The sequence below is a fragment of the Pteropus alecto genome, unplaced genomic scaffold (assembly GCF_000325575.1).
Source record: "Pteropus alecto unplaced genomic scaffold, ASM32557v1 scaffold13, whole genome shotgun sequence".
NCBI lineage: Eukaryota > Metazoa > Chordata > Mammalia > Chiroptera > Pteropodidae > Pteropus > Pteropus alecto.
Genome location: NW_006434373.1, coordinates 495054 through 509403, shown reverse-complemented (window position 1 = coordinate 509403; position 14350 = coordinate 495054). Strand labels below are relative to the sequence as shown.

Genomic DNA, 14350 nt, shown 5'->3' with positions numbered 1-14350 from the left:
GGCGCCCACCGGTCTTCTGTCCTCCTTCCCCGCCGCGTGTGCGCTCCCCTCCCGGCTCTCTGGCCTCCTGCCCCGTTCCTCGGCGCCGCCGTCGTGGGCTCCCAGGTGACCTGGCCGTGGGGTCAGGGGTCCCGGGTTTCCCGCGGGGCCTGCAGGTGGCCTTCAGGCGGAACAGTAGCGCCCGCATCTGCACCCAGCGGGAGTCGAGATTTGCCCAAGCGCATGGGTCCAGGAGTCCGGGTTGCGTGGGGGCTGGCGCTGACCCTGACTTGGCCCGCCCGACTGCCGGTTCCGGCGCGCGGGAGGCACTCGCGGCGAGGCGGCCGCGGCCTACTGACAGGCCGGAGGCCGGACCCCGGAAGCCCACCTGTCAGAGTTACGGGCCGGCCGGGTGGGCTTGGGAAGCGAGCCAGCGGAACGGAGGCACTCCTTGGGGTGCGCGTTTGCGCAGGGACAGCGGGGCTGCGCCCGGGGGGTTGGTTGGGGAACCCCAGCTGCGCCCTGCGTGCGCGGGCGCAGGCCGGGTGCCAGGCCCGGTGCCAGGCCCGACCGGGTGTGGGGTCTTTGTGTGGGCATCGAGGAGGACAGGGGTCTGCCGCGAGCCGGACTGGGCATCCTGGTGTTGGATGCATTTCCATTCGTTGAGATGACTTTTAAATTCCCAGGTGTGGAGGTTTTTGCCAGCTGCGCTTTGAGGATGGAGTGTGGGTTTGGAAAGGAAGGCGCCTGCCAGTTGGAGGGGCAGTCGGGATGGTGGTGGTAGTGGGGGAAATGTTGATATTTTATTATCTTTGTTTTACAGTCTTACACATTTCTTGTTTTTCTTTCCCTCTTACCAGAAAAATTTTTCTTCTCTGGAGGGTGAACATTTATAGCATCGATTTCACGGATCTGGTAACATGGCAAAAGATGTAAGTATATTTGCTTGGTTTTACAGATATTTGCCTGACACTACATCCTTTGTAGTTTTATCACTTTATTTCAGAATGACTACACAAACTACAGTACTGTTTATTTTCAGACTTTTAAAGCAAATGAAACAGGGTAAAGGTGAAAAAGATGAAAGAAATGTAAAAGCTTTTACAGAGATGTGTGTCATTTGCTTCTACGTCTGGGTTTTCAGTCTTGAACACTGGATGATAGACATTGCATGAGGCTTAAATGATATCACTGACTTTTTCATTTTTTCATACTGTATTAACTTCTGCTTTTGAATATTTTTTTGTGGAAGGACACCCTGTGTTCAGTGAGATGGAGGGCTGGGACCAGGGGTGACTGGTCATGTGCAGAATGACCCTGAGCACCTATTTTGTGGAGAGTGTAGAAGTTAATTCACATTTGGTCGACAAAGTGCTAAGCGCTTGTTTTGGCCACTTTTTTCCCTCAGAGAAATGAAATATGGTAATTAATGAAATGTGAAAAAACCCATTTTAGCTTGCTTTATATTTGTCATCAAACAATAGCATATACTGAATAATTTTTTTAAGTTGTTCCAAGAAATAGCCTTTTAAGTCTAAAACCATAGCCTTTATCATTGGTTACGTAGTTCTTACTACACTTTGTAATATCAGTTGAAGTCACTGAAACCCCAATTGTAATGTTTCCCAGAATGCATTGTTCTGTAAACATTAGTGAGAAGAAGCTGTTTATTTACTTATTTATTGCACAGAGTTGGCAGTGTAGTTCGGATAAACTGCATCTGCCTGAAACACAGCTAGAGGAAGTAAAAATGTGTCCGCATCTATGGAACCAAATAATAGGCGTTATGTTTTTCCATTAGTGCAACAGTTTTAATATTCTCTAAATTGTTTGACAGAGTGCCTCAGGCTCTCACTGTCAGGCATGCACTCACATTTGGCTCCTGTCTTCCAGCGTTGGATTTAATTTGGTAGAGAGTGTGTATGAACACACAGTTGCATCCTGAGTGGTGTGTTTTAAGTTAAAGTCATAATTCATATATGTTAGGTTGATTTGATCATCCCTAATTGCATTTGTCCAAGGCCATGTCCTGTTCTTTGGCATGTATGCCCTGAAGAGGCAAGACAGGTAGTGTGCACTCAGTAGCAGATTAATTAGGTATCTTTAAGAGGGTGTTGCTGGACCCTTGTACACTGTTAGAGTGCAGTTCTGGGATTGTGTGTTTTAGGGGACCGGGTTTATTTGTCCTTTTTAATTAGAGGAGCGAGAGTGACTCCTTGTTTGAGAGGCTCTCTTTGATTTCTTGTTGGCCTTTGGGGGAGGTAAAGACATAGTTGAGGCCACTGCTGTCTGGTTGTAGGGAGAAGGACTTGTGAACAACCTTTTCCGACGGTCACTGAGAACCAGCCCCGACAAAGCCCCTGCGAAACATGGGGTAGCTGAGGGCCGTCTAGTGGCTGGGCGATGGGGTCATTCCCCTGGAGCTGATGTTGGGTCATAGGTGCTGTGATGATAATGGGGTAGTTCAGGCTGAGAAACAGCATAAGGAGAAGCAGAAATGAAGTGGCCTTCCCTGTCCTGAGAGCTGTGTGATGTCAGGAGTGGCTGGAACCATGTTTCACCAGGGCTGGTAGATCAGGCTGGAAATGGAGATTGTAGCCAAAAAAGTAAAGTAAAAAGGCATTTTACTTTACTTTGGCCTTTTCTCTAGTTACCTAATTTTTTTTAAGTGACATTTGAGTTTGGAAAGATGACTTTGACAGCCAGTGTTGGAAAGGAAAGCAACAATCGTTAATTTAAGCAATGGCGCTTGAGTTTTTCTTAGATGTAAGATCAAAGCCCGTAAGCACAGGTGGGAGCAAGACCTTTGAGATAAAAGGGTGTGGGCTGGGACCCCAGCTTTGCAGAGCTCTAGGAGCTCCATGGGAGGCTGAAGGGGACTGGAGTTAGGTTTTGGGGGTTACATTGGAGAACAAACTTAGGAGACCAATCTGTCAGTCTGGCAGATTTTGGTGAGGAGCACAAGGGAAAATGGCATGGCAGCTTCCTACCTCCAGTGGAGGTCCAGGGAGACCAGCGGATTTCAGGAGTGCAGCTGGAGAAATCACTGGTTGGGAGTGAGCCTGTTGACTGGGGATGAAAGGGTGATGGGTATGGGTGGGTTTTAAAGGTCAGCAGCTATCCCATGTGGGAGTGGAGAGGTGTACTGAGTTGGACAGGGGCCTGGGGCAGCAGGTCAAGGGGCAGCGATGGCTGTCCTCTTGACAAGTGAGCTGGATCACATCAGTGCCAATGGGCAGTTTTCTGGGCATGGACGGCTGTTGCAGGCTAACCTGCTCACTGGACAGTGTCTTTAGTTTGAGGGGCCTGATGTCATCTAGTCTTCCTGGAAGACTAGGAGTTTTTCACCCATCTTGTTGTAGATGTATCTCAGATGAGAATTCTACACAAGCCAAGCCCGTTGGTTCCTGTGCACATTTTATCTGCATTAGTTCTTGGTATGTGGGGTTGAGGTGGAAACACCGGAAATAATGAATATTCGTGCTCCTTTTGCTTATGCATCCATCATTTGGTATTTATTGAGTGCCTGTGCCCAATGATGAGCTTCTTGCGAAGTTTGTAGTTCATGGGAGATGGCTGTTGTCGGGTAGGGTTTGGGGGCTCACTCTAGGAAGCAGCGCCATTTACACTGAAACCAGGATAAGGAAGAGAGCCAAAGTGGGTGTGTGGGGATCAGAGAAGAGCATGGAACTGGGGCCTCTATGTGTGTGCTCTGGTACCAACTATATACCTTATATCATTTTCTAGAACACAAATAAATATTCGTGTATTAATAAAAGATATCTAGATGAAATACTGTGATTCCTTTATTAAAAAACCCCCAGATTTTCCAGCAATGTATGAAAATAAGCCTGGTTTCTTGGTGATTAGCAGTTAACATTTCATTTTTAAAGCGTGTTTTTTCAGCTGGAGGTATGTTTAAAATGGCAGTAATGAATGGGCTGCTGTGAAGCGACCTCAGGATGATTCCCTGTCTGTCCTCTTGCTTCTCTGGTTTTACTCTCGCCAGACAGAAGGAAGACAGTACCTGGAGAGGTGTGGTGAGAGGGTAGAAACTCAGGCTTCCTGTGGACCCAAGATGTCCACTCCTGCCTGTGTCGGTGAAGCTAGCAGGCCCAGCATGGGAAGCAAAGATGGAAGTGGGCTGCAGGTTAAAGCCTTTGCTCTTGCCTTTAACGTTCATTTTATTTGAATTGAGTTAGTCTGCGCTTGAGGTGAACACTTCAAATGGTAAAGGTTCAGGTTCACTATTCATACACAGTGAGTGTGGGAGGGAGGAAGCAGAGAAGGAAAGATGCAACAGCACAGAAGTAGAGTGGAAGTTACAAAGGTCTCAAGTGTGATCACTCCCAAAAGTAACCACTAGCAACAATTTTGGGGGTCACTTACAGCTGCTATTGGCATTTGGGGCAAGAATTATCAGCTGCTATTGGCATTTGGGGCAAGAATTTCCTTGCTGTGGAGATTGGCCTACACAGTGACACTGGTCCCATCCCCAGTCGTGAGACAGCCTTTGAGGCCACCACTTCTTGTATTTGCCAACAGTTGGAGGGTAAGTGCAGCCTGAAAGAGAACTACAAATTTGGTCATTAAACTTCCCCAGGGTCTTCCATCATTGCTGTCACAGGATCTGCTGACCCTCATGTCAGTGTTGGGACTCTCTGACTGCATGAAGATTATCCCTTTGTACTCACACCTGAATACCAGGAACCATCCTTAGATGAGGAATGTTTTTCTACAGTTTCTGTAGCGAAAATCTAGATAGGTCAAAGGGAATGATGCCATGCATTTCAGTCGCTGCCTTGGAATTGCTTGGATCTATGTTCCCACAGCTGTAGGCCTATTCCCTTCATTATGGACTCTTGTCACCCCGATAGGTGAAAAACCTAGTTTTTGTTTATTGATTTATAAAACTAGGTATCTGTGAACTTTATTTTGTGCCAGCCACAGGTCCCATGAACACAGGTCATGATTGGAAAGGTTTGTCTTGCTGAGAATGCAATCACATTTTTAGCACTGAGGAGGAATCCTAAAGGTGAAAGAAAACTTTAAGGGAAATATAAACATTATAGGTGTTAAATACGTACTCATCGTGTTAAAGGTAACAGTTATGTGAAGTAGCAAATGGAAGGCATCTGACTTGCATGTGTGTGCACCCATGTGTGTGTGTGTGTCCATGCTTGAGCTGCTCCCCTCTCCCACTGTCTCTTTCTAATCTTTAGCTCCCTATGAGCCTTTTGGTGCTATTAGCATTTGGAAATCTGTAGTTATAAGATAAAAGCCCTCAATAGTGGCCATAGTGCTTTTAGAACTGGAGCTGGAAGGAGCAGTGGGTGAGAGAGTATGGCCCATAGAGGTTCAAGTACTTTCTTAAGGTCACAGGCAGAGCCCATGTCTCTAGCTCCCAAGGCTCCGAGTTCCTCATGGCCCTGGGAAGGAGGAGGAGCACAGCATTGCCTCCATCTCCACTGGGGAGATTATGTTCTCATCCTTGCCCAATACTGAGGTCTATAAAGAACAGGGAGTTGGATAGTTGATTTATAAAATCACAGAGGTGCAGGCAGATGTTGAATTGTCAGTTAGCAGACTCTGGTGGATATTCCCAGGCCCCACCTCTCCATACTTCATATATGAGAGTGGAGCGACAGCCTGGCTCAGCTAGAGAGTACTTACATAGACAAGAGTCTATTGGCCCTGAGCATTTGGCCAGAAGACATCCTGAGGGAGGAAGATCCCAACATGATCTCAGGCTGGGGCCATTGCTGGGACAGCTCCTGACAGAAAGGGTGTCTGTGTCAGTACCTATTCAGAGTTCATAGGCCTCAGTTTTGAAAACTGGTCTATGAGTCTACTTGTGTTCTGTGAGTTTATGGAAAAATCCCTAAATTGTATTATTGAGAGCTGGGAACACAGAAAAATGCATCCTGTCTAAGCTTTTGAAGGATGCTATAATGAGGCCTGGTTTAATACCAATAGGAGACTAATGAGCTTATCTAAAAATACATGTCCTGAGTATCGTTTTATAGACCTAGACCTCGATGATGAAATCTGAGACTGAAGAAATAAACTTAGTATAGCAATAACCTACTGTTTCCTCCAGTCTGTTCTGGGAACAGACTCTAATTCGGTCATTTAGTACAGCCTTTTCTTTTGCCTACCCTCAAAGAAACAGCTTCACATTTGAGACTGAATGTAATGAATTTGACTTACTCAGATTTAAATAGAGAAGAAATCTATGATGGTCTGCTTGTTTTTGCAATGGGCTTTTCATGTTTCATGAATTTTTTTGTATGTGGAATAAAATTGGAGAAACTCTGAGATGGTATTAAAAAGAAGAAAGTTGCAGCTTAATTAAAAGTGTTGCCCTAAAACATATCACTTTAAAAGAGGTATTACACCTGGTGTAAAATTCAAAAGATAAAAAGGATATCTTTTCCTCATGTAATCAGCCCTTGTTTCGTTCTGTGCTTTTGGTATGTAAAACAATTTTCTTCAGAGTTCATTGTGAAACAATTAGGAAATTTGCCTGTGGTATTGATGCATAGCCTGACTTGCAATATAACTTCTAGATGATGTTTTCCTCACATAATCACTTTTTCAAAGAGCTCTTCTCTCTCAGTATTTAATAAATTATGTTATTTTTCAATGTAGAACTATTGGAAAATTCTCATTTGTAATTGATTGATACCTGGCTTCTCTTGCCTGCAGTTTCATACTATTTTAGGAGGGACTGGGTTTCTAGGGAAGAGTGAGCAAGGATGGGTCAGAGATGGCACATGGCCCCTACATGTCATGACCCTGTGGGTCTTCCTGAGGGCATGAAGGTAAGAATTCTAGGATATATGTCATCTGGGATGTGGGATGTCAGCATTGGCTGAACTAGAGGTGGGACTCACCCCAGGTACCTTCTAACTCAAATGATTATCATTAGGGTGTTGGTCATAAATAGTATGGATGCTTTTTCTATATGGCATCTGGCCTGGAAAGGAGTCAGCTGTTAGTGAATACTTGCTGACTGGCTGCAACTTCTTCAGACTTGACACTGCGCGAGGACTTGTATTTGGAGGCCGACTGTGGCTTTTCAGTTGTTGCACAGTTCATGGGTGCTATTTAGATGTTCTACAGATGATTTGGAGACTCCAAAATTTTGTGTTTACCTCTTCCTGTTAGAATCTGTTGTTTGAACTTAGGACCTTGTTTATCAAAATCCTGTTTTTACATGAGTCATTTTTAAAGAGAATTCTAGTATGATGGAATCAAACCACTGTGCATCCTCGGGTTCTAAAATGTAGCATTTTGGAACACATACTTGAACTGTGCAACCCGGTATTCTCTTAAATAACATCATGTCACCAAGGATCTAAGGAGACAGAGTGAACTTCTCTGCTAGGCAATAATAACCCAGAAGGTAATTATGCCTGTAAGTCAAAGAACCAGACAGTCCAGAATCTGACGTTTCCACTGCCTACCAGCTGAGCTCTGTCTTGTGCCTTCCCTGCCCAGGTGACAAGTGTGCTGGCCTTCATGGTTCATCCTGCAAAGGAATTCATCATTCCCAGGTTCTGCGACTGCTGTCTATTCTCAGCGTAAACTATGAGTTTTGTCTTTATTGAATCACAGTCCTGTCACACCAACAAGCTTTTCTGTCATAATCGTTGGCTTTTCTATTTAGCAGAATTTCCACAAGAAAAAGTTCAAGTAATATTTCTTCTGTTTATAAAAGTAATATTAATTGTATAAAAGAGAGTCCTGGGAAAGCAAAAAGAAGAAAAATCATTGGCCATTTCCTGAGAGAAATTGTTGGGATTTTGTAGTATTTTCCTGTTGGATTTTTATTTAGTTATGTAATAAAGGCATGTTTTACAAAGATGTAAATGTACTGTACATTTTTAATCTTCTTTTTCTCTTTAAAGTATTGTCAGTATTTCCCCAAGTCAGTCATTTTTTTTAACCACATTTTTAGCAGCTGTACGTTTATTTGACTTGTTGGGAAATTATAGATAGTTATTGAAAAAGTAAGTTAAACTGGGAAATAATAAATGATGCATACCTAAACGTATCATTTTAAATTGAAACAAATCTATATTCACTCCTCAATTCTTTTGGCTATGGAGTGAAAGTCCTTTCATGGTGAATGGGTCCACTTATTTGAGTCTTTTACATAAACCATACCCATAATATCCAGTTTTGATTTCATTAGAATGGATGGAGAACATAAAAGGCATTTAAAGACACTGATGCAACTCTCCACATTGTTTACAGTTTTTCCCAGGCTTTTAATAACAAATACAGCTAGCACAAATAGATTTTTAGAGATAAACAGCTGAATGTTAGCGAGCATGCTGTTGAACTTTCTGGAGCACAGATGTGCAGGTTATTTGAGAGAGTCCTGAAAGCCGCCAGCATCTTAGAGGAGCGTGGAGAATATCAATTCATTTGATGAATCCCCTATTCCGTTCTGGATGTACCTTAACTCCCTAGTCCCTAGCACTGGACAGTGGTTTCCAGTTAAATCTTAAATTTGAATAAATCAGTGATGATATCCCAGTATAAATTCTTGGAAGTGTAATTCTGTGTGGATGTGCGTGGCTGTGTGTGGGCATGAGGACGTGTGAATGTGCAGCACATACATACACTGTCTTTGAGACATTATCAGATTACTTTCTAAAATGATATCAGTTTATACTTATTTCTATCAGATTGTAGGAGAGAGCCCAATTTAACATTCCCTTTTCAGCATCAAGTTCGATAATAATGATAATTAAAAACTCACAAAACTTCCTCCATTTGATAGGTGAAATTTTAAATGGCATTTTGTTTTAGTTTACATTTTTTGATTTAGAAGTTGTATGTTTTCCTTTTAAAACATTGTTTCACTGTGAATTGATGAACATATCCTGTGCTCATTTTTCCGTTCAGATATTTATTTCTAAATGATTTGCATCCACTCTTAACAAATTAAGAGTATTAAATCTTTATCATTTCACAGCAAAATGTTAACATTAGTTTGCTTTTGTCACACAGCAAGGATTGTAAATTTTAAATATTAAACCTACGAAGAACACACCTTGAATTTTTACCTTGAATTTTAACCTTAAATACAGATAGTTTTTAAGTAGTTTAAATGTTTTCCCTTCATTCAATTGATTTGCTTTTACTTGTTCATCTTTATTCAGTGTGATCATCAAGAATCTTTGAGGCCCAAATTTGCAATAGTAGTCTGTTCTTGTTGCTTTTTGGGTAAATGATTACAGCATAACATAAGTATAGCCCATCAAATCTTTTTAGCTATTGCATAGTATTTTATTTCCTCTGTTTAAAAGTATTAATGAATTGAAGTACCTAGCATGGGTCTAATTTTTCTGTTGTTTCATTTTCTTTTCAGAAAAATCAGGGTTTGAATGAAAATATCTCATGCCACCTGTACTGATGGAACCTAAATCCTATTTTGCAGGGAAGAAGGATGAAAAGGGAGATACTTTTGAGAGAATTTAACCTTTGCCTTATTTCATAGCTGAATTTGGGGATCAGTGATAAAGCCACATTTATCTTTGATCTGGTATACTTTTAGATTAATCCATATATAGAAGTTACTTATTCTTGGAGATTGTTATTACTTTAGTATTTCTTTTGAAAATGTGTTGTTTTTTAAATTTAGGTACCTTGTTTGAAATGATGTACAGCATAAAAGATAAATATCTGCCTTAGTATTGTCCAAATAGCCTGTGAGTTAAGATGTCTATGGATTTTCGGGGTATTTCATCCTTGTTTAATAAAGCCCTGATGTTTCCCTCCCCCAAAACACACACTCACACAAACACTCACACACTCCTTTCCTCTCTCTTTCCCTCCCTCCCTTGGGTAGGAGGGAAGTCACAAAATTAAACAAACTCATGAGGTTTTGTAACTCCAGAAAGCTTTGAAATCCTGTCTGTAGACTTAGGTGTTGCAGAGTGCTGCCAGGCCGGAAGTGGAGACTACCGGGGACGCCTTCCTCCCATGCAAGTAACCCCTTATTTCCTTAACAAACTGAAGTGGCTCTTGTGGCAGCTAGGTGACCAAATCTTACTTTGGGGATGGAAAGGAAAAGGAGTTGGCTAGTGAGGAGGTGGGTTTCTTTGATGACTGTAGCCTCCAACCTCTGTGCAAAGGTGACGGTGACTCCATCCTTCCCAGCCCATAGACCTTTGTTTGAGTGACATATTGATAGTGGTGGACTGTGGTTGTAGAAACTGCCTAATTTGTGTTTTTGAGCGCTCCTTCCCCTAGGAAGGGAAAGGGCCGATGGTGGTGCTGTTCTTGTTAAAGCACATAATGCAGTAAGAGCTGCCTGTCTCCTGCCGTCTGCTGCCCATCTGGACCCCATGCATCTTTCAGACTCTGGGCCCAACAGGCTTCAGGAGCCTGAGAGTTGTGGAGGAGCACTGGTCCTCGTTCAAGCCTCAGCCTTGGACGACTTAGATTTTGTGAAGAAGAATTAGGTTCTTTGTGAAAGGAAGACAGTGTCCTGCAGTAACTTTTCCAGTAGAGAAGTCAGATTAGTGTATTGTTATTTTTTAACTTAGCTAATAAATGAATATACTAGATGAGCAGAAAAATATCTCCATATCTGGTGTGTTACTCTCAGGAGAGGCCGCAGGCCTGGACTCCTTCACCCTCTATGGAGTGGCGGGGTGTGCCTCAGCGCTTGCGAAGCCACAGAACCACTGGGTTCTCCTGGAAACTTATTTCATGTCAGGACAAAGGCATTGATTCTGAGTAGACCTGCTCTGCCTGGTTCTGAGTCTCTGCTCTCCCACTTCCTGGTGGTGTGACCTCAGGCAGAATCTTCTCTGGGGCTTGGCAACTCAGCTGTAAAATGAGGTAACAAGCGTATCTTCCTCTCAAGGAAGCAAAGATTAAAGAACCACATGTATCACATGCTTGGCCTGACCCTGGCAATACTTGGATGGGTTCTAAAGAGTAAAATGTAAGGCTTTGAAGAAATTTGTAGTTCATCACAGTCCTGGGCCTCTGAAACATGCTTCTTTGCCATGAGTGGTCTAATCAGAGCTTTTGGGGGTAGACCCTACTCCTAGTGTCATCAAAGAGATGGGCTCCTTATTTGGGCTTGAGCTCAGGAGTGAAGTAGGCATGCCACCAGAGATGGGGTGCAGGGAACCACAGGCTGCCAGGGATGGGGTACAGGAGTCCATAGGCCACCAAAAGTAGAGTGTGAGGGGACCACAGGCCATCAGAAGAGATGTGGGGCAGCCACAGGCTGCCAGAGATAGGATGCAATGGGCACAGACCACCAGAAGTGGTGTGAGGGCATTCATAGGCCACCAGAGATGGGGTGCAGAGAACTCAGGCTACCAAAGGGATACTGCTGCACCATTGAGAGCTTGGGGACTGTGTGCCTTGGCTAGAATGTAGAGAAATCCCAGGATGGTAGGCAGTGGAGACTCGTGCTGGGGTAGGGCTGCTAGGATGGGGTTGAGTAAACAGCCTCTGACATCTGGGGCTTCCCATTCAAGGGCTGTGGTAAGGCACAGCCGTTTGGCGGTGGACATAAGGGCAGTTAAATAACACGGGGGCTTTGGTTAAAGAGAGGAGCACTCAGCGCAGTTGTCTCATTGGTTTAGCCTTTGTAATTCTAAAGAATGAGAAATAATGTCCCATTGAGGAACAACTTCCTGATAAAATCCGATTCTAGCTTGCTGTTATATGTCCTCAGTCAGGTCCTGGTGAGCAGAATCCCTCCACCATGCAGCAGGTGAGATAATTTAGTACCCACCATACTGAGGTATCCCAGTGCAAGTCTGCCACAAAAATGCCAGAAAGCGGGACATAAGCAAATATTTAAATATTGTTTTGGAATCATATTATCTTTTCTTCTAGGCAGTTTTGCACTTGTGCCTGTTCTAGAATAAATTTGATATTTTTCTGGCAGAAAAGAGAGTTAAAATGATGACCGAAGGACACCATCAGATTATGGATTAGAAGAGCATATGCTGTGGCTCTGTCTGCTTCTTTCTAGGAAGGACTGTAGCTGGGAATTAAGATACAGAATTCAGCCAGAAAAACAGAACCTTATATTTCAGCATGAGCGAGAGGCAGTTCCTATGCTGTGCATCTTGGAGTGGGGTGGAGGATGATAGTTTAAATGATTCAGTATTTGACTGACATTCAGGTCCAGCTTGGCTGGCAGGAGTTAGCTAGAAATGCTAGTTTATACTTTCTTAAGAGATGAGCTCTGATGTTGGAGACAGGAGGCTGAAGAGATGGGAGATTTCCAAATCCAACTAAAGAAAAAAAAACAAATAAACCTAGGCTGTCCATTTCAGTCCCAATTTTGCTTATGAAGGAGAGGAAGAACAATTAACTGTGTGTTAATTGCTTATGTCGTGGCACCCTGGCAGAGAACTCAGGGTCTCACTTGAATTTCAGAAATCCTGATAGTCTCATCCAGTTGTTCCTAGCACCACAAATACCCACTCCTCCTCGCCCCAATCTGTCATACCTGTTCCTCTTCCTTTACTTTCTGCTGACTTTGCTGGAATGTGTAAATTTAACTCCTACCTTTTCCACTTCGGTTCTGATGGATTTGAGATTTCCCTTGAGGATATGGATTTCTCGTTGGGGAAGGATTGTTATTCCCCCAGTCATTTTTTTCTCCAGACTCTCTTTCTGCTCCCTTGCTTATTTTGCCTTGCCTGCGCTTCAGGGCCAGCTCTCTGTGGCCTTCCATCCCCTCTGCCCTCTCTCTGTGGCCCTGGGCCTCTGCTGTATTAGCTCTTGCTGCCATTTGGGTTTTTTTTCGTTGTTTGTTTGTTTGTTTGTTTTTTCCATGGATTCCCTGTAATGTCTCTCAGATCTGTGGTTTTTAGCCTCCATTCTCATCTTTCCTTCATCATCTCTAGATCTGGTCCTTGAGACTTCGTATCCTTTGTTTAGAAAATGACAGTAGTCTTATACAGTAAATATGCAATATTATGGGTAGGTTCTGCACCTTTAAGCGAGATGACATATAATGAAACATCTCATCAATGTTATAACAAAATGACATTGAATGAAACTTCATTATTCGAGGACTTGTCGTATAGGTTTATTTAAAAATTCACATGCTATCAAAGTTAACAGTCATTTGACATCATAGTCCAAGGTGACTCTATTACATTTTGATTGTTTTGGGGGTTAACTCCCTAGACGTGTGTTTAAACGTAGATTACTCAGCTTTATATAATGAACTCATATATTCTGTCCCCTGCTATTTTACTCCACAATTTGTCTTAGACTTTTTCATGTTGGTAAATATAAACATAGATAACTTTTAAAAACTTCTATGGAAAATTTCAAATGTACACAAGAGTAGAGAGAAAGTGATGGTGGTCCTTTGCATCCCTGTCACTGCCCTGAGTACTCTTAGCTCATAACCATCTTGTTCGTCCATGCTGCTTCTTCAGCCAGGTGTTTGTGAAGCTGATTACAAACATGAGGTCATTTCATTAAATATTCTAGTATGTGTCAACAGTAAGAACTCTTTACAAATACCCAGAACAACTAACAATAATTCATTGGTATTTCCAGTGTTTGGATTTCTCTTTTGTATCAAAATTTGTAAGTTTTCTTTGCTGATATTAGGATCTAGCATGGTATTTTGTTTGGATGTCTGTTGTGTTGACTGTCACAATGGTGTCTTCTGGGCTCCTTTCTTCTCTGTCTTAGGGATGTTCTGATCTTGTCACACTGATTTAAATAAAAATATGTATTTATTTTGTATTGTTTTCAGTAAAAGGCTCTATCCTTTTTGGCCATTGCCAGAAACATTAGTCCTAGCTCTGTTTTATCCACTTTATTCTTTTATCCACTTGGAATCCATTTTTTATTTTTTATGTGATGAACCTTAGCTCTAACTCAAATTATTTTGCATAATGATCCATATCTCATTGCTTTGTAATATCACTATGGCACTCTTTCTGTGGCAAGGACAGAAACTCATGGCAGGTGACTAACAGAGGAAACAGGCCGGTGCATGAACAAAGTGCAGGAGAGTGAGCTGCATGGTCACCAGCTTCTTTACCAGTCTCTTAGTCTGTTCTCTAACAGGTTACTCAAAACACCACCTTCAACTACAACATTGTTACCCCACAGTTTCTGTGGGTTAGGAGTCTGGCTTCAGCTGCACTGGCCCAGCAGCCCAACACCCGAAGGTGTGGTACCCCGAGGTTCTGAGTGGCTGGACTGCATCTGGGTTCACTTACCTGGTTTTTGGTAGGGTTCGGTTCCTTGAGGGCTATTGGCTGAAGGTTACCCTCAGTTCCTGGCCATGTGAACCCCTCCATGGAGCAGTTCACATCAGAGTGAGTGAGCGAGGGAGGAGAGACAGACG

The 14350-nt window shown here is 43.0% G+C and overlaps 1 protein-coding gene across 6 annotated transcripts in view; it reads left to right on the top strand.

Annotated features, from left to right (window-relative positions):
• The window catches only part of TFDP1 (transcription factor Dp-1), a 45557-nt gene continuing 31207 nt past the window's right edge, over window positions 1–14350 (top strand). For 2 of the 6 annotated variants that reach the window (XM_015587347.2, XM_006909344.3), the window contains exons 1-2: window positions 1–105; window positions 840–911. In XM_015587347.2, the coding sequence (XP_015442833.1) occupies window positions 900–911 (12 nt within the window). In that variant the 5' untranslated portion in view covers window positions 1–105; window positions 840–899. Of the gene's footprint in view, window positions 106–205; window positions 436–509; window positions 666–839; window positions 912–14350 lie in introns of those variants that run through there. The other 4 variants (XM_025044966.1, XM_025044967.1, XM_025044965.1 and 1 more) reach the window with 4 other exon arrangements.